At 36.1% G+C, this 20442-nt stretch overlaps 2 protein-coding genes across 7 annotated transcripts; both read right to left on the bottom strand.

Annotated features, from left to right (window-relative positions):
• Window positions 1-869: 869 nt before the first annotated feature.
• LOC117785465 (phosphatidate phosphatase LPIN1) lies at window positions 870-9725 on the bottom strand. 5 transcript variants are annotated; one of them, XM_034623496.1, is made up of 14 exons: window positions 9422-9725; window positions 6929-7334; window positions 6620-6828; window positions 6404-6541; window positions 6065-6325; window positions 5616-6000; window positions 4846-5513; window positions 4680-4779; window positions 4045-4173; window positions 3740-3962; window positions 3332-3543; window positions 2767-3267; window positions 2601-2704; window positions 1479-2068 (listed from the first exon to the last, which is right to left on the bottom strand). In XM_034623496.1, the coding sequence occupies exons 2-14, from the start codon at window positions 7106-7108 to the stop codon at window positions 1795-1797; spliced, it is 3384 nt and encodes a 1127-aa protein (XP_034479387.1). In that variant the 5' UTR covers window positions 7109-7334; window positions 9422-9725; the 3' UTR covers window positions 1479-1794. The 5 variants fall into 5 exon arrangements, with proteins under 5 accessions (XP_034479386.1, XP_034479390.1, XP_034479387.1 ...); XM_034623495.1 differs by lacking the exon at window positions 1479-2068 and adding an exon at window positions 870-1281 and having other exon boundaries at window positions 4846-6000; window positions 9422-9724; XM_034623494.1 differs by having other exon boundaries at window positions 1491-2068; window positions 4846-6000; window positions 9422-9724.
• A 1296-nt stretch (window positions 9726-11021) lies between these two features.
• On the bottom strand, window positions 11022-20342 carry LOC117785466 (PDZ domain-containing protein GIPC3). 2 transcript variants are annotated; one of them, XM_034623500.1, is made up of 2 exons: window positions 12778-13092; window positions 11022-12276 (listed from the first exon to the last, which is right to left on the bottom strand). In XM_034623500.1, the coding sequence occupies exon 2, from the start codon at window positions 12172-12174 to the stop codon at window positions 11155-11157; it is 1020 nt and encodes a 339-aa protein (XP_034479391.1). In that variant the 5' UTR covers window positions 12175-12276; window positions 12778-13092; the 3' UTR covers window positions 11022-11154. The 2 variants fall into 2 exon arrangements, with proteins under 2 accessions (XP_034479391.1, XP_034479392.1); XM_034623501.1 differs by lacking the exon at window positions 12778-13092 and adding an exon at window positions 20211-20342 and having other exon boundaries at window positions 11023-12276.
• Window positions 20343-20442: the final 100 nt, after the last annotated feature.

Genomic DNA, 20442 nt, shown 5'->3' on the forward strand with positions numbered 1-20442 from the left:
TTTCGACTCGAATGTTCTCATCATACACGTATTTATTTATTTATGCATGCTAGACGCAATAACAAAAGCAACAACAACAATTTCTCTTTTGTTCATCCATTCGAGAATTTTCCACTGCAACTTGAGATTTTTTGGATGTTTTCTGATTGTTATCCAAATAAGTTGTATTTGTATACATATATAATAAGCAGGTATCGTTATAATTATATTCGTACAATAAAATTATAAAATAAAAGTATTTGTTGATTCTGATGAATAAATAAGTCTTTTTTATGTAAGTAATACAATTACATATGAAAAATTAATAAATTCCAATAATTGGTTCTTAAACAATTCATATCGCTAATTTGCGATCCCCTGGTAGTAAGAAAAATATGTTTGTTTTATAAATTTTTTAAAGCATTTGCATTTTTATTGAAACATTATTATATCGTTTGTGTTTATTGGCTAAGCATAGTTGAATATCGTATATATTTTTCTTCTTTATAGCAATGATTTATAGGCAGCAATAAACTAAATAATAAACAGAACTTTATAGTTAATAATCACAAAATAAAATTTATAATTAAGATAAAATTAAAAAATAAAATCACATAACGTAGCTCAGGAATTTCAGTTTCAAGCAAGTTTCACAATTAATTTTATTAATCATTTATCAAAAGCTAATAAGAAACATTTGAATAAATCCTAAAGCCAAAATAATCATTTTTTATTACAATAAATCCGTTTTTCATAATAAAATTCTCACAATCAACTAAATTATAATTATTTAATTAAAGAATGCAAGTAACTAAATCACTTTTTTGTTTGGTTCATCCAACTTATAATAATTTTTAAAATATACATAATGCATAATGAAAATATATGAATTTGAATAACTCGATTAACTAGATGAAACTTTAATAGATCATTCAAATAGTTATACAAAATAAGAATAGAGCCTAAGATAACAAATTATCCATGAATTACAACACGACAAGAAGCTTCAAGTTGAATAGATAATGGATAATAGATAGATATATAAATATGCGCGTAGATGTACGTGTTGTGTATGTGTATGTATGCGTGTTTAAATAGTAAATATTTCACTTTTCTGGAATGGGTCTTAGTGTGGCAATCTCTGGCTTGGTGCTCACGGTCGTCGGTACCACCGCCGTTTCCAGTTCCGGCAAATTCACAATGGGATCACGCCAATAATTGAAATTGGAGAACTCGACGGCGACTTCGTCATGCTTGACGGGTGGAAACAGCTGATCCACAATGTATGTCATGCTGCAGTACCTGCAAAAGTGTGTCAAACATATAATAAGACAGATGGTATACACAAAAGATATGCAACATTAAATGATTTCCATTGGCCCAGCGCCTAAAGCGTATGCAACATAATTTCTATGCAACCTAACCTCCTCAATCGTAAGCTAACCTCAAACTTATGCCACATTCACTCAGTAAATTCCAGAGTAAAAAAAATCATTCGATAACAACAAAAGTATGCACACATTTTATTTGTGTTTCTTTATAGTTATATATAAGATATCGTTCTATAGATATAGATATAGATGGATAAAAACAGCTTATAGTCTATTTATTGGGGCGTAACGGGATTCATTAAAACTACAAGTTAACGGTGCGTTTGAGCTTTCAAAGCTCACGCCAATACTATAGCTATAACATTTAAGGGGTAGGGAAGCTTTCCAAGCCCGCCCCTCTCCCACTTAAAAATAAGTTTAAGCTAAGACCTTAGCACTAGGAATTATTCATATCACAATTTAAATTTTTGATCTAGTCTCGATTTTATGTAGACTCTAACTTTTTATGTAGGTGGTAAGGATAAAAGTGTTTCTTCACATCGTCAGCAAAGAGAGCGCCCCCATCATCATAATCATTATTATCATCATCGTTGTCGTGATTGTAATCGTCGTCAAGTTCAATATCGGAATCATCGCTGAATTGTAGCTCATCCTCCATGTCATCGTTATCGAAGATATCGGTGCGATACTCGTACTCATCGGTGTGCATCAGAGGGGGAAAGTATTCATCGACCTCAAGCGACTGATTGATGTAGCCACTATATAAATTGACAATCAAATTGACAATGCTTGAATAGAATTTCTCACTCTTGACTCGTTGCGTTTTGGTATATCGATTAATTGCGATTGATTTGATCGATTGATTAATTTGTGAATTTTGATAGTACAATGGAACAGTCAGTTCTTATACATACACTAATGCACATATGTATTAGCAAGCAGATACAACCTATGTAGAGTAGATGCACCTAGCGTTACATTATGATGTTAATTACAACTTGAACCAATTGAATTTATTAGTTACTTTTTGTGTGTGTGTGTGTGAATGTGGCATGAGATTTGTATATAACCGTAAGCTTAATCTGGCACAAGGTGAATACACTATGAGAGTGTCTTATTCACCACAGCTTGTCAGTGGGCAACATCTTAGTAAATTCACCTTGAGCTGGCGTTTTAAGAGAGAGCTCTCTCTCTCTCTCTCTGTGTCTGATTAAGCAACTAACAATTGAGCTAATCGTGAAGAGACCATAACCATAAAGACAGAAGAATAGCGATCTGAAAGATACTTACGATGACTGGAATGTTTGGGTCAATTCGTGCTTAAGCTCGCCCTTGGTGTTAATCGTAAAAATACGCATTATGGGTATTCCCACAGCGCGATAAGCCCACACATCCTGCAAGGGCAAAACAAATAATTAGTATTATTTCTTGATAATAAATAAATGTAGAATCTTACATTAATACGATTGCCGTAGCCGGCATAGAAGGGATCCCTTTTTGGGAAGAGATCACGGATGTCTGACAAACAGGCGATCTTAAATTGTTCTGGTTTCTTTTCGATCACTTCGCGATGGAATGCGGATATCAATGATGTGGGATTCAGCAATAATGGTCCATCGGGCAGCATAACATTGCCCTGACGTATGGAGCGTAAATATTCGCGTGTCACGCGTGATTGGCCAATGGCACGTGCCGATAGATAAAGTAGTTTATAGCCATTCTGCTCAATTTTCGAGAAGAGCTGAGCGACACCCAATTGCGCCCAATCCTTGCCCACCATCGGCAATATGTGACCCAATACATCCGATTTGGTAATGGTGCCATCAATGTCCGATATAACCACCTTATCATTATGCTTCCAACGGAACAAATAACACTTGCAGCGTGTTGTGCCCTGATAAGCGGTCGTCACACTAAACTCGATCTCATTCATGCCCTCCTTCAAGTTGAGCTTTTTCTGCAAAGGAAGAGAGAGAATGTTAATACTCTGCGTGAGCGGGAGAGAGCTTTTGTTGACTTACAATGGCTGCTGAGCTTAAGCGTAGCGATTTCTTGTAGCGCTCTTTGGGCTCATCGCTCTTATTGGATGTCATGGTCAGCTCCTCGAGATTATCCACCAATGCGGAGGTGTTTTCGGCATTCACAAGCGAATCGCTCTTGCTCAGCGTGGGATCTGTTATATCCGGCGAATTGGGACGCGATGTTTGCGTGCTCACGGCAGCCTGATCACCATCTGCAAAAGAGAACACGATTAGCCAAGAAATCAATTAAATTAAATAATACTGAGTTGCTTTTTAAAAATAGTTACAGCAAATGGATCTTATTATGACATTTTTTTTTTACTTTTCTAAGTAATAGTGTTTATTCTTTATTCAAAAATTAATGTGAATTTTTTTCTTAAAAATACTGTATCTTCTTCAAAAGCTTACCCTTCTCATCTTTGTCAAGATTCACGTTCTTGACGGCGCTCTTGCCGATGTTATTGTTAGCCTGATTGGGCACTGCATCCTGAGATCTTCGCCAGCTCCACCAGGAACGTTTGGTTTGACCAACCGTGTCCGTCGGGTGGACAGCCTCGGGTTTGTCGTCGCCCATATCACGCGATATTGGCGATATTGGTGATAATGGCGATATCAGCTGCTCGATGGCATCCTGTAAGCACAAATCGGTCAAGGATTAGTTTCAGTTGTAGGATTGGAACTCTTATAACATTTGATTCGGCAACAACACTTACTTCGGTTAGTTGTTTCTGGAATGCTATCATTGTCATGACAATGGGACATGCAGTCATCCAAGTGTAGTATTTACCATTTAGACGTACAACTAGATTTGGCGATGAGAACATGTGTGGATTTTTGCACACCTGCATTCGGTAAGGCGCAAACAGGCAACAGGTAACAACGGGGAGCGGGGGCGGTAAGCGTGGCATGAATAATAAAAAAAATACATATATGTTTTTTTTTGTTAAGTGCATTGCGGATGCCATGTAAAGCAGTGTAAACGAGTGCAGTGTTGTGTAGTTATTTACACTCACAGAATCAAATACCAAGTTTATATGACAGCTATATACAATATCATTTTTATCAATGTTATTATCTGTCTCTAATTAATTAAACCGTTTTTCTATCAACCGCTGTCGTATAAACTTGGCAACAGTTGCTAAGCTATCGACCTTAGCAACAACTATCGATAGTCTTTGATCCTCCTTTTGCATTTGTGCAGTGTTGCGAGGTTTTTTTATGAACTCAGCGGGTTTTAATGTGTTTAGTTTTGAATTTTTTTACGCTTACAAATATATATTAATTAGCACCACTGTTCAAAAGCACACTATCGATGGACGGACAGCTTGAAAGCTGAACGATAACTTACATCGGGATAAGTGACCAGTTGTCGATCAAACTCCTCGTCCGAGGGTGGTCCTCCATTCTCCTGCATGCCACACATGGACATGGAAACCAAGTCCAAGTATCTATGAAAATAAAAAGAATGTCTGAATTGTCTCCATCTCATATATGCTGTAGTATTTTGGACTTACTTTTTATCCAGCTGCTGCTTGCTGTCATCGAAGTCCGAGTCCAAGCTCTTTTGGTTCTCCTCCAGGGAGCTGGGTGAGTGTGGCAGACTGGTGCCATTGCCACTCTCCCGATCCTCATCCCCGCTGTGCGTTGCCTTCGCCTCCTTGGGCTTGGGACTGGGAAAGTAGAGAGCTGCCATTTCGGGATCAATCATGCCCGCATCCAGGTCAGACAGATAAATGTCACCCGCCTGATTGGCGGCACCTTCCTTCCTCAAACGATTGGCCCGCTTCATGAAACTGAACATGTTGCTCAACATGGAATGACGCTCACTCTGCTGCGCGTCCGCAGCACTGACGCTGCCCTTGGCCTGCTCCGGTGTGGGCAACTCGCCCCACTTCCACAGAGCACTGGTCTCATCGTCGTGACCCACGTGGCGCTTGTCCCGCATTGTCGTCTCCAGTTCGCTGTCACTCTGGATCGGGGTCGAGGGTCGTCCGCCGACACGTGGAGCATTCGAGGCTCCAATGCTTGTGGGCGTTGAGATCTCCGTGTCGCTGAAGAAGTGTATGTCAAAGTCATGACATTTGTGGGCGGCTACTGCTGCTCCAGCTGCTCCTGTTGCCCCTGTTGCTGTTGTTGTGGGCGTGGTCAGTTCACTGTGGGCCGTTAACAGGGATGCGGTTGCCTGCTCGTCGTTGGACGAGTTGGAATTTGTGTTGTTGTTGTTTTGGTTGAAAATGCAAATGCTGGCAGCCACATCTGTGGTGCTCTCATCAATGTTGCTCACCTGAACCGAGTTCAGTTCAGAACTGGCATCCATGTGGCCAGCATCGCCGCCAGCGGCGCTGCCAATGGAGCTGCTTGAGGATGTCTTGCGTTGTGAATTCTTCTTCTTCATCTGCGACTTCTTGCGACGCTTCTTTGTTTTGCTCTTGGACTCATCCTTGTTAATTGGCTCGTTGGTAGCTGCTCCCACTGCTGCTACAGCTGGAGCCGGAATCGAAGCCGGAGCCGGAGCCGAAGCCGGAACAGACTTCAACTCACTCTTGGTCAGCTCTAAATCCGCTGCTTTCTTATCTTTCTCTTTCTCCTTTTGCTCTATAAAAGCTACCATAAGCATTTCCTTGATTTTATGGCCGTGTATCCTGGACTTTATATCGTCATCCGAGTACCTGCAATACAATATGTTTAAATCTTGAGCCAATTAAACAAGCATCCTTAAGGAGAATTGTTTACCCGCGCTGTTTGAAGTCCGCGATTAGCTGCTCGTATTTCTTATCATCGTTGGGTTGCTCCGCGGACTCGCTGGTCACCTTCAATTCGCTCTGGACAGGTTCCTTGGCTTCCGACTCCACTTTGGTATTCGGCACTTTCTCCAGCGCCTTTGTGTCTTGAAAGAATTCCTCATGCTCAGCCCATTCCTTGCGCATCTTCAGTGTGGTATACTCCAAGCGCTTGTGACCCAATCTACGGGCATCCATCTCGTTCTCAGTGTGCCTGCAAAGCAATTGGATCACAACATGAGTAAGTTACTCAAGAAACTTAAAGGAGCTTTGTGGTTGAAGCAATCGCTACCTGCGCTGTGTGTAATCCGAGACTTGATTCTCGTATTTGGTGCCCTCGTTGGCAATTTCCTTGGGCTCCTCCTTGGATAGATCAATGGAGTTGCGACGCGGCATTGGCAACGGGATTTGCAAATCATCGCTAGCATTTCTAAAAAATGTAATGAAATGATGTGATATCAACTAGCTGATCCTATGATCTACAATGATCAATGATCTGTTATCATACTTGTCTGCGATCACGCCGCTTATGTCCTCCATGGTGTCGTTGCCCTTGTTCAGGGACTGCAGGAAACTCTTTGGTATAGGTGATGTGGCCAAATTTTCGGGCAATTCCTCATCGTCATCCTCCGGGCATTCCTCCACAAAGAATGCCTCGCCGGAATCGCCCAGCTTCATCTGTATGTCCACGGGTGCTCCATTTATTTCAATGTCCACCTGCGAAATAAGCGATTCATGTTAATGTAAACAAGTTCAACACAATGAGGTGAATTTACTAAATTCACCTTGGTCGGTTTCCTCTGCTTCGTTAACTTACCACTTTCTCGCGACTGCGCAGCACGCCAAGCTTGCCGAAGCGCACATGGAAAGGGGAGCACTGGTATTCGCCATCCTCCTGCTCCACGGCGATCACATCGATGGCTCCAGTCAATGTGGCCGCATTGATGTCGTTGTAAAAGTCTTGCAAATTGCTAAACACGCGCACCAAACTGTTCATTTTCAATCGATGTGTGCTTATCGATATGCGCTAAAATTTAAATTCCAACTGCGTTAACGCAATGTTCTCTCTCGCTCTTACGCGCTCTCTCTTTTATTGCGTATGTGTCTGTATCTCCGATTACGACACGTTTGTATGTATGTGTGTGATTGCAATTAATAGCCAGCCATTTTATTGCACTTGTTTTCGGCAAGTTGATTGCTATTGATAAATCTACCTTTGGCCCCTGTAAATGACAGAAAACACAGCGGCACTCATAAAGACATATTCGTATAATAAAATACTTAAGTAGTAGTAGTTCTTAAAATATATACCGATGGCATCAAACTTAACAAAAATTGCTGACAGCATTTTGACATTTAAAATGTTGCTGCAAGTGCAGTGTGTCACAATGGGAAACATGAAAAAAAAGCTTTGGCTGCGCAGCATGCATATAAAGGCAGCTGCCAAATTTGTTGTTGCCAACTGTTGTTTTCTATTTGCACGCTTTTTGCGCCGAAAGTCAAGGTGAACTGCATTGTGAATGCAAGCGAAAGAAATCAAATACAAAGCGTGGAGACGAGATAGAGAGTGACGGGCTAAAGCGAATGCGGGCGTATGATGATTAATTAAATTTTGTAGAGTTATTGTCTTTCCCTATTACACTGCCACTAATACTCTTACATAATATTTACATAACAGTTCATTGATAGAGTATTAAATATTCGATGTCTATTATTTATAATTAATTAGTAAAAACATACGCATGCAAACATACTTATAAATGTATTAAAAAAGTATTCACTTTGATATGTTTCATTGAGTCTACAACAAGTTCAAGGAGGCAACAAAGAAGGTACACAAACTCTACACGAGCTACACACACATACAAACATACATATGTAATTGTTGTTTGCTGTCGTCAGAGCTTTTAGTGTGTGTGTTATCGATAAATACCGATAGTGTGATAAATGGTCGCAAAGACATCAATGGTTAGCTTGAAACTTTAGTGGCGTGTTTTTACTCTTTGTTTGTGTGTATGTCATAAACAATGATAATGCCAACAGAATTTATGTGCTTACATATGTATATATGTATGTGGGCGAGTATGATCGTAAACTCATTACTCATTTCTCATGCCACTGGAAAAACATCACGCGATATTAAAGGCGGCATTCAAAGCGAATAATGATCTTTAAATTAATAAAATATATACATATACATATGTACATTTGTATCTGCTCCGTTACGAATTAATTAAGTTTCGCTCTTGGTACATATGTATTTGTATGCGTATTCGCATCGCGTGATTATGTTTCACCTGTTGCTGAAATCGTAAACTCGACTATTTATTATAAGCTCATTCTGCCATTTAATAAATATATATTAAATATACATACATATGTATATTAAATAGACATGTATTTGTTTGTGTACAAAATGCCAACCTAGCGTAAAGTTCAATGTACAAAAGTTTTTCAAGTATGCATGTTTTGCTTATCACAAAGGAAATGGTCAAACTAATTTCGAGCTTTTATTAGTCGTGTACTTCTTGTAGTTGATAAGACAAGGTTTCTTTCTATTCAACTCTTTCATATTGATTAATCATTAATGCAATAAAATGATATGACTTAACGTTGATGTGTTAAAGGGTATTAATCTAGTGTAACCCAATATATGTATATGTACATAATAAGCAACTGCGGTTGTATAGTGACATACAGATAGACAGACAGACCGTCAAACAACACGCCACATCTGTCACGCGTCGTCGCCGTCGCGACGTTACTTTCACCTGCGAAATAAACGCAACGTGCGAAAAGCTACAAACAAAACAAACGCACAAAACTTACAAAAAGCTCACTCTCAAAATGCAGAGTGACTGAGAGTGGGAAGAGGGGCAAACGAGTGCAGTTCAAACACAAAGGCGAAAAAGAGACAAAAGAAGAAGCTGCACACGACAACAACAAATCGAAACAAATGAAATTTGCACAAAACACACGCAAAACGAATTGGGCGAGGGGAGAACGAAACGACAAAATAAAAAAGAACTGCACATCAATTGACGTCGTGTATGCAAAATTAAATGTTTGTGTTTATTTTATTAGTCTGAATTGCTTAGACAAGATTCTGTTGAGTCACGTTCAAAGTCCAAACACACTCATTAAATTAATTTCAGAGCACAGTGAGCAAAATAAAAAAAAAGTGCAGAAACATGCAAACAAACACAAAGACAGGAACAAAGTCGAAAATAATATTTTGCTTGCCAAGAAAAATCCACATTGAATTTTGCAGATGTTTCTAGTATAATGGAAATTTTATGTGTCTCACTACCTTCGGTTTTTAAAACTGTTCACACGATGCTGTTGCTGGTTTTCCTTGGTTGACAATTTTCGCGAAAAACTAGTAAGACAAATCCGCCTTACTCTATTTCTGCTGCTGCAGCACTTCAAAACACTTAAAGTTGCTCTATGCGCAGTTTTGTTGCTGTAATTCAATATTTGAATTTTGTTAAGTCTCTTGTATTTGTTTCTATGCTTTTTTCAATTATATTTTTCTGGCTCTCCAGCCTTGCTTGTTGCTCCGACGAAAGCGTTTGCACAACTGAGCAGTCGAGCGACGTCGTTGCCTCTTTTTAGTTATACAAGAAGGCAACGCGCGCCAAAGCTAATTAAATTAAGCACCTGACTGTCTATGTGTGTGTGTGAGAGAGAGTGAACCAGTGAGAGAGTGAGCGCACGAACACGTTGCGCGCCAGACTTAAGAGTAAAAGCTTTGACATGTGTTTGTGTTTGGTCTGCAAAAGGAGAGAAAAAAAACCTGTAAAACCGGAAAGTCTTGTAAAACACATTGTAGTTCTTGTTGTTTGTACTTAAACATACATAGTTGTTACCATAGCTGTAGCTGAGCAATTGTTTGAGCATACATACTATGTACCTCTCTGTCGTAATTTCTCTCTCTTTCTGTCTCATACACTCTCACGCTCTCTGACTTAATTGTACTTGTTAGTGAGACTGACAACAACAGTGTTATCAACTGTGCTTATCAGCTGTACGCAAGACGACGCTTTGTTGCCAGTAGCAGCTGTTGTTGTAACATTTGCTATACATGCATATAGCAATTGCAATACTGCATATGTACATATGTACATACATACATAGTATGTGTTTAGTTGTGATGACGACGCCAAATAAATTCATTGTCAGATGACGCGACGTTGCTGTCGATGCATTTGCTAATTTCGTGCCGAAAGTTTTCTTCGGCTGGCAGACAGGAAATGTATGTATGTATGTATTGTATATATGAATGGGATTTTGAATCCATCAAAACATTTCGGCCAAGAATCGTAAAGCACGTGCCCATGGTCAAATATACGCAAAAAATTCGTATATAATATGCAAAAAGGAATTTGTCACAGTGAAAAGAATCAAAATGAGTATACAAATTGCCGTCGAGTGCCAAAAAAACAAGAATGATGAATACACTGAGAGAAAAAAAGTAAAGAAAAATAAAATAAATGACTTACCCAAAAATGTAAAGAACAAATTAAAAAGCAATTTCCAAATCAAATACAACAAACTTGTACAATTTCAATAATTTATAATAAATTTATTTATTAATTTGTATATTTTAAAATAGAAACTAATAAAATGCATAATTATGTACAATGAACAAGTTGTACCAAAAATATAATGCACAATACACATAAATATCGAAATCTTTGTTTTTATCGGTTTTGTGTGTACTTTCTACTTTTTTTTTTTTGTCAATTTGATTGTTTATAAATTATATAGTTTAACAAATACAAAATAATTGGCAAATTCAGGCATACAAATAATAATAATAAATGTATGTATAAATATGTAAATACTAATTATAAAATTACATTTAAACAAAGTATTAATAATAATAATAAAATAGCTGATGAAAATATAAGTAATGATTTCTTTTCCTCTTTTTTTTTATTGATTTTTCTTGTTGCATTAGTTAAGCGTTTTACTAGCTTATAAAGAGAACCCTAACGGAAATGCAAGCATATGGATATGATAAGGTTAGGATTCTAGTTTCTATTTGCTCTTGCGACGCGCATCCGTAATAGCACCCCACAGTTCGATAATGAAATCATCGGTGAAACCGAAAGACTCCAAATCGGAATTATCAATGGCCTCAGCAAAGTCCATGGAATTGGACTTGTTGTCACCCAGATCCCAAATCTGTGATGCCAATTCCGTATCATTGATGCCCATAAACGACTCAAGAAGATTATTGATTGCCTCAACGCCCGCCGATGTGGCCTCATCGAATTTGGGCTCAATCTGTGCATTGCCATTGGCCTTAAAGCGCAGCGTCTCCTTACCGCTGCCATAATTGCGACCAGCATTGCCGCCGCCGCCGGATGAGGAGGCACGTGATTGACTGCGCGGTCCAATACCCTGGAAACCACTGCGAATGGGCTCAACCAAACGCAACGTGAACGTCTCTCCCGTGGCAATGTCTTTCAGCATACGCGCCACCTCATAATGACGCTTGCCCACCATATTTAAGCCATTCAGCTTCTCGATATGATCCCCCACGGCAATATGCTCGATTCGATCAATAATTGAATCCTCCTTGATGCGCTTGATGAACGCATAGCCGGCCCCGTTATCTGTGATGGTCAATCCCAATGCATCCTGTGTCTTCACAATCTCAATTTCCTTGGGTCGACCTTTGCGATGGGCAAATATGAAATCGTCCAAGCCAATTTGTCCACCAAGTAGACGGGTCATGTCCACCTTATGCGAGTTGAGGGTACAAAAGAGTATATCATCCTCGGACATATCAAAGCATTCGGCAATCTTCTTGTAGAGCTCACGAACGCTGGCAAATCCTGTTATCAAACCCGTTGGACTTCCATGTGCCAGCTGGCAGTGAAAGATCAGTGGAGGCTTCTTATCCAGTTCATTGTTGTTGTTATTGTTATTACTATGATTGCTGTTGTTGTTGTGCAATGTTGGACCGCTGCTCATTGAAGATCGTTTGCTCTCTTGGCTTATATCGCTATGATCCGATGCATTCTTCGAAGATTTACGGGCAAATAGCGGCATCTTTGTAAGTTTTTCTTTAACTCTTAACTATTTTCGGTATAGTTCTCAGTACTCTCTGGGCAATTCTCCACTTGTAGTTCTCTCCCTCTCTTTTATTTTGATCTGTATGCGTAGAAGAAATTTGTGGAGCTCTTTTGAATTCATTTCGTAATTTTATTTTATTTTTTCATAATTATGTTGGTTAGTTTCGTGTTTCCTTTCCCATAGTTATTTATTTAAAATATATATGTATGTTATATGTGTGTGTGCATTGTATGTACATGTGTAACACCAATAAACCATATAAATTTATCTAATCTCACAGTGAACAAATATTCAATATAGAAACCATGAGTCAACGTTCAAAGTTTGCCCAGTAAATTCCAGTTTCTACCAATGAAAATTACACAAGCTAGTCGTCTGGATAATCATCAACTATAATATCTGACTAATTGATACCTTATATACCCATTTAAATATGTATTTATTGATTAGTTTAGTTATAAACAAACACGGGCATTGTGTGATAAAGTGAGGTTATACAGAAATACAAAGCGCTTTAAAGTGTTGCGAAATGTTAAACGTTAATCTTGATTAATTGATTGATTGACCGACTGTTCTTACCCAACACTTGTATTAATTATATGCAAGTTACGCTTAATATTCCAAATAAAATACAGTATTACATATTAAATGTCGCGACACAAAAATACACAATGAAATTGAAGAAACTTTTCCTTTTTTTCTGTTAACAAAAACTTTTGCAAAGTTGTTTCCAGTTGATAAGATTTCAATATTTGACAAGCTCGTGATAAGTGTAGTAAGAATGAGACCGAGAGTCAGAAAGAAAGAGAGGGAAAGACAGGAGATAAGAAAAGTTTCGGACTACATTTATTATTCGCTTTTCTCCGTTCTCACGTTCATTTCAACTACGTCCGTCAAAGAGAGTTCGTCAAAGTGTACTGAACTTTTGGGGAGTGACTGATAATTGCCAAATGTGACCAGAGTTGAACTAACAACTATCTCTTAAATGTGCCCAGTCTATATCTTAATGCGAGCTCTGTCTGCAAACAGAAGAAATCCGTGACGTACCGCTTGAGAAAATGGGGAATTTCAGCTTTCTTATCAAGCTCTTCACTCGTAAAATTTATAACACTTGGAAACTGAATGGCTATAAGACAAAGGAAATTTGGAATAACTAAAGTAAAACAAATTTTAAACAATATTTGAAACACAAAAACTAAACAATACATGAAAGCTAAAACAAAGATTGAGATTATATTTAATCAATTATAATATCAAAAGTCTTTGGCCTGTCACTTGTCTAAAACTGAAAGTTTAAGATTATAATTGAGTTGTTCAACACTGCATTAATAAAATAAATAAATAAATATCTATATTTATTTTATTCTTATTTTTTGATTGAACAACTTCAACTTAATACTTTTTTGTAGGGTATCTATTAGTCGAATTACACCATTTGTAGTATTCTGTGCTTGTTTACTTTGCAACGTTTCGTGGTTTCGCAAATGTCGTCTCGAGTTCACATTAAACTATGCTTTGCCTTGAAGGTTTCATATGGTTTTATTGTTAATTTATTTATTTCTATTTCATTTTCAGAATAACTTGGCATTATTTGCATTTGTGTGTTTCTGGCATCCGCTCAATTTTCAACAAAATAAATATTTTTCTCTGCCGAAACATGATAGGAAATAAAATTTTTAAGCCTCTCAAGCTAAAAAAAATATATGTCTTTAAAATTGTTAATTGAGAGGGGAACGTGAGACGAGCCCCTTAATAGCAAATGAGAATAATAAACTATACATAAACACACTCAAAACAATATAAATAAGAACAAGAGAGATATAGCTCTCATGTTCGTATATGTATACAATACATAAACCGGCTATTTCTAGCAGAGCATTATGTATATGTATGTATATACTATATGCATGTAGATAGATAGATAACCCGGCGAATAAAATAGTGAGAATACGACACGCATCAAGGTCGAATTTGTTAAGCAAACGAGGCGCGTGTGTACCTTTAACAATAACAACAACCGCAACAACTAATAGAATAACAACAAGTTCTTTACAAAATACTGCGCAGTACGCCTTTAACTTTTAACCACAAATAAATATACATACATATGCCGGTTCCATGAACTCCTAAAACTGTTTTTCATTTGAAAACAATTTAAGTTGAGCAAACATTAATTAAAACTTTGTTTGTTTTTGAAATGACCCACATTAAAATAAAATGAAATTGCTTAGAATTTGTTATTATTGCATTGACATCTCTAATTTCTTAGTTGGCCTGTTAAACTGGGTTATACATATGTATATACATACAAACATATGTATTTTTGCCTAAATACATCGTATAATTGGCACTACAATGCACGTAAATAACAAACAAAACAAGTGTATTATATTTCCGCATGCTCAAACGCAGCCGGTTTTTATACCCTGTAACCATATAATCATTAATAGGAGTCTTTCATTATCAGGGGTGCCACAGAAACCGAAACCAACCGAAAATCTTCCAAAAATGTATGGAGATTTGAAAGATTTTCGGTAGGTGTATATGAGAATATTAAAAATATACTTACTTCGACTACACTGATACTCTTAACATTTATCGAGGTAATTTAAAAAACTTTTAATGAAATTTAAATTTTTTAAACAAAATTCCTTAAGTTGAGGTTTATAATAAACACATAATAAACAAATTATTTATCTGCGTTTCTATAATTCTTGTCTCTAATTTTCAAATTACTAAACTCTCGTTTTAGACATGTTCATAACTACGATTTTTACTAAACTATACTCAAATTTTATATCACTTTATAAACAAGTTAGTTATCAAAATATATCTGTATATATCATTCTTTATTTAATTATTCCCCTTATCCAAAATGGTATAATACAATTTATGTTATATTTTTTTTGGTCGTACAGGGTAACAGACAGTCAATCAGCGTTCAATATCCAACTTGTTGTTTTCAATTTATATGTTTACTCGTGCCTCATTGGCTGTAATTTGTGGGCTCGTCTCGGATATGTAAAAGGGGGCAAAGAAACTGGCTGCTTAGAATTATATACTACATAATTAATAGGTACACACATGTGTACATGTACATATATAGATACACATGTAACTAAGAGTGCTTAATGTTATCTGTATCTGTTTCTGTTTTCTGGCGTAAACAAATTAATGTAAACAACAATTCGAACGGCGCGTGGGATTGCCACAAGTATTATTACAGAATTTTAGATAACATTTTGTAAACAACAATAAAATGCAACTTTACTTGCAATGCTTTAGTAGGTAATAATATTTACTACGCTTTGTTATAAGCGTGGAAATAAAATTTTAATTTTATTTGTATAAGAGTTATATGTAGTATAATATTTTGAGTGTATTTAAATTTATTTATTGAAATTTAATATAAAAGTGTGATAAATTCGAGTTAGCAGTGCAAATATTTTTTATTGACTTCAATAACTGTTTAATTGTGGATTTATAAATTGATCTAAAGGGTATTAAATACTACAGTGTATTTTCAGATTTGTAATATAGCCTTAAATAATCTAGAATTTAGTCACGCATTTTCATTCATCTTTCTTCTGGTTATAATTCTATTTTCTTATGGCTTTGCACTCGCTTAGTTTGTTTATTTGTCATTAGTCCAAAGAACAACAAAAACTTAAACTGAACTAAATACATATTCAATGAATAATGTGTGGAATTATGTATGTGTTCAGTGTGTGTTATCTAAAAGAATGTATGCACAAACACACATTGGGTATACACCATACAAAATAGTTTATTTTTCGGTTTTTCTTCTCTTTTCGTTTTTAGTTTTGTCGCGTTCACAAAACAATAAAAACATGAGAAAAACATATCAAGGTTATTTTGTGTGTATAAATACGAGTACTTTCTTGCGTGCAAAGTATTATCATCGATCTGACGTTATTATCATCAACATGTGCTATGGAATTTTAGCTATATTGTATAGCTGATAATTCTAGCTATATTACATAATGCCACTATGCCTCTATAATGTTTTATATGTAAATGAAAATTGAATAAACAAAACAAAACGTTTCTGATGACTATGACGTTGAGTAAAGCACGTAAGCAAATTGTCTTTTTTATTTTATTTTTGCATAATTTACTATTTGTTTACACGCGCAGCAAATGAGCAAAGCTCTGAAAAATAGAGAAAGATTAAGGGGAAAATGTCAATGTCAAAATGTATTTAAACTGTTTATTGTAATTGCATTTTGATCTTATTTAATTGTTTTTTTTCACATTGAATAATTGTAAAGATACAAGTTAAATAATTTACTGTAACTTTAGGTGTATTTAGGCTATCCCAATTGTACAATTGAAAACCTTCAAACCTTAAGGTTAAGTAATTCTTTTCAAAATTTGAAAACATCAACAAAAGTTATTCAATGCCAAAAACGATAAGAGACTGCAATTGGTTTTATTTAAGAGTATTTGTTTTCACTCTTAGTATTGTGCTCTCTTTAAGCTTACAAACAGAGCACAAAAGAGCGCAAAGCTTTGACATGCAAAAGCTGTCATTCGCTCTTTCTCTCTCTTTTTCTGGACGATCTCTGATTGTAGAACTTTAACAAAGTTCGCTGGCATCGTTGAAAATGATTCACAATTTCGTTGACTAGGTCAATATTTTGTCCGACCATATGGATTGTAACGGTAAAAATTAATAACATTTTTTGGTTTTCGCTTTAAGTCCAAAATTTGATCAGTCCCAATGAGGGTCTTAACACACTTTAGTAATATTTTAAAGAGAGAACTCTTGATGACGTTTGTCATTTCCCACAAAGGTCATTCACATAAAAAATCATTTACAGTATGTCAAGTAATTGTTCTGACAAAGAGATAGAATAAAAATAACATTTTAATTAATTTTATAAATATATAATAAATTTTTTTAGCTTATTCCAACTATAAAAAATAAGAAAGTGTATAAACAAAAAATGAATAGTTTTTTTTTTTGCCAAGTTATTATATTTCTCTTTTTTAAAATAATTACTTCACATACTGTAGAGAATATTGATGTTTATGCCCAGATTTCAATGCATTAAATCCGTTGTTTGTTATTTTTTTATGGAATTAGCTAGCCAAAAAAATTTGCGTCATGTTTCTTTGTTTATATTTACCTTAATATATTATGGTACGTTGCCCGAGATTATCGTGTATATAAGTAGCTAATGTGCGCATTATACATATATTTTTTTTAGTAGTTTTATTTTTGTATATCACGTTTTTCCACATGGAACCGCATTATTCATATTTTTGCTGACAGCGTACAAAACAAGAAACAACGTGACTGAGAAATGTGCATACTTAATTTGTAGTTTATCATACCCTGCAGTGCATTGAACTGCACGAAAGTGCAGACTGTAGCACCCTGTATATGCAGAGTTGCTCTTAAAAATGGAGCACTCGGGGCGGTTTTAAAAACACTAAACCGTTTCACCTCGCTGAACTTTGCACACGTTCAGATGATAATTTAAGCAACAAATTCAACGCGTTAACAAACAAAGCTACAAAACTGTTGAGAAACTCAACTCACTCTGGATAAGCTAAACCAATTTGAAACTATGGTTATGAGCACATAATGAAAGAATATGAGATTTCTGTTAAAGGTCATTAAAAGATTCGTCAGATACGAAAATAAATGTGTAAAAATTTAAAAAACTGTTATAACTATTTCTTTTATTTATTGCATCTTGAAAGTGAATGATAAGTAGTACAAAATGTTTTTTCATTTATTAGTTATCTAACAAAACTACAAAAAATTTTCTAATTTAGAGACAACTGAGCCTTTGGTATAAAAGTTAACAGATAGTCAACTGTTGCTTACAGTTGCCTTTAATAACAGGAGGCTGTTATACACTGTTGTTTTCCTGCTTTACAGTGGCCAAACATTCTGTTAGATACTGTTTTTCATGTAGGTTCCTTTCTTAACAGCGGAGTTACATATGGAGCAGCAAAGTAAATGATGTCTCATTTCCTTTACATTCACATTCGTACGTTGCTAAATTTAACAATAAACTATTCTGTACATTCATGTAACAGCACGACATTAGCGATATGTAAAGTAACATTTTACTGTTTGCACAAAATCAAAGTATACACAAATTAAAGTATTGTTAAAATTGCCTGATTAAGGCCATCATAGAAGCTTATAGAGCGCAGCCGCCATGGTAACGTTAGTAGATAGGGGGTCTGGAATAAATTGGTAACAATAGTGTTGCAGTTAACTCAAAGGGGCGTGCGTACCGGTTCATAATATGGGCTCTCTATAGAAATGTCACGCAAGCAATTTACATAAATGACGTCGCTTCCGCTTTGACTGCGAACAGAGAACAGAGGACAGAAACCAGAGAGAACAGACGCAGCCAACAAGAACAACAACAATTGCAAGTGAAAGAGCAACTGAAACTGGTTAGCAAAAAAAAAAGAAGTAGAAAAAAACAATGCTATCAATAGATACGTCAGAGAATGAGAGAAAAAGTGTAGCAAAAAATAAAAAGCAATTGTGTCTGACTGTGTGTCCGATTGAATTGCTTGCTGTGCGGAAGTGCAAAAGAAATCGATAAAAAACAATTCTCAACCTGTATAACGGCAAATGTCTGTTTAAAAGATAAGAAAACAGACTCCAACCAGAAAACAACCAAAACCCACTAACCAACTTCACGGTTTGTTAGCCATTTAATTTGCCTACAAATGGCCTTTGAAATTTGTGTCTTATTATTTTTATTTTTGAGAGATTTCTTTGTGGCACCTCCCTGAAATATGTGGCATGCTCATGACTCTGGGGCACCGCCCTCTTCCAACTTGTGAAAATGTCGAAAAGAAAATGAAAATTGTTTTTTTGTGAGTCGCACGTGTTTGCAACATGAAAAATAAAAACATTAACATACTTAACGCTTTTTGGTTTACTCGTACAATGGACAGGTGTTTAACTAACGGCATTTTCAGTTTTAAATTAGCAGCAATTAAAATAAATAAGTTAAGCACTAATTTGTTAAAGTATTTATTTCATGATAACATGACTCGACAGTCAATCAATATACCGTTACAACCCCTAAAACAGCCGGCGAATTGAGAGAGACCTAACCTAACCTCAAAGCATGTGTCATGTTGGAAATTGCATGTTGAAAAAGGATTTTGAGGTAGGAAATGGTCAAAAACCAGGCGATGGCAAAAAAGTACTTTTTATGTTTATGCAAATATGTTTATGATGTCATAGATTCACATACTATATACACACATACTTTTTTGGGGGTTGATAAAATACACAGTTAGTAAAAAAAGTGTTTTGACAGCATAAATTCGATGAAAATTAATGTTCTTTCTCTTAATTTTTTTAAGAACAATTAGTCAAAAAATAATAAGAATTAAAATAAACAATTACAATAATAAATGTATAATAGTGTCAAAAAACTTTCTTCACTAACTGTTCATACACATATTCTATGAATTCACTTCCGTTCATGACATAAGCGCCACTTGCGGCGGGGGAGAGAGAGGAGAGTCTACAACTAATTTGGTGCTAAGCTTGACTTGTATTGGTGAATGATAGAGAGAGTGAGTGATAGAATCGACAAAACTGCAACTGAGATTTTTATATTCGGTTGTCAAGAAAGTGTATCCTTTTATCTCTTTCACACGCATGTTTAATCGATGGTTCTGCCCTGCACTGTAATAAGAAACTATAGCTGAATGGTTTTTTTTTAGTAATAACAAATGTTAGTATTTTTAACAATTACATGTATGTGCTAGTGTGCTTTTGTGTGCAGGCAGACAAAAGGCTGAAGATGTGCCACCACCTTTCACTTTATACATAAATACACATACAATATGCATGTTAAAACGAATGAATACATATCTATTGTCATGGGATGCTGTATCTGCGGCATTCGAACAATCAATAAAAGCAACCGAAAGACAGACAAGAGCAACGATGACAAATTTGAGCAACGAAAGTAGAAAATTGTTGTAGTACGCACCTGTCGTTGGTGCTGATTCCACTACTTCCAGGCTGCACTTGCCTGCACTTTGGGCACAGAAAAGCACCGTAATGAGCAAGGAAAGCGGACATACGAGACCAGGTTTTTGTTGTTGCTATCGCTATCACTCTGCTTGTTGTTGTTGTTTTTCCACCGCGCACATACACTCACACGTACACATATGCACACAATTTCTTTCTTTCACCCGATGACACCGACTAAACTCGTTTTT

This window comes from Drosophila innubila (assembly GCF_004354385.1).
Source record: "Drosophila innubila isolate TH190305 chromosome 2R unlocalized genomic scaffold, UK_Dinn_1.0 1_C_2R, whole genome shotgun sequence".
Lineage (NCBI taxonomy): Eukaryota > Metazoa > Arthropoda > Insecta > Diptera > Drosophilidae > Drosophila > Drosophila innubila.

Bases quoted from the DNA above. Each gene is read 5' to 3' on its own strand.
- LOC117785466 (XM_034623500.1), bottom strand. From the start codon at position 12,174: ATGCCGCTATTTGCCCGTAAATCTTCGAAGAATGCATCGGATCATAGC.
- LOC117785465 (XM_034623494.1), bottom strand. From the start codon at position 7,108: ATGAACAGTTTGGTGCGCGTGTTTAGCAATTTGCAAGACTTTTACAAC. The intron at 6,326-6,403 runs GTAGCGATTGCT...ATTGCTTTGCAG, and splicing joins TCGGATTACACACAGCGCAG to GCACACTGAGAACGAGATGG. The intron at 3,268-3,331 runs GTAAGTCAACAA...CTTCCTTTGCAG, and splicing joins GCTTAAGCTCAGCAGCCATT to AAAAAGCTCAACTTGAAGGA.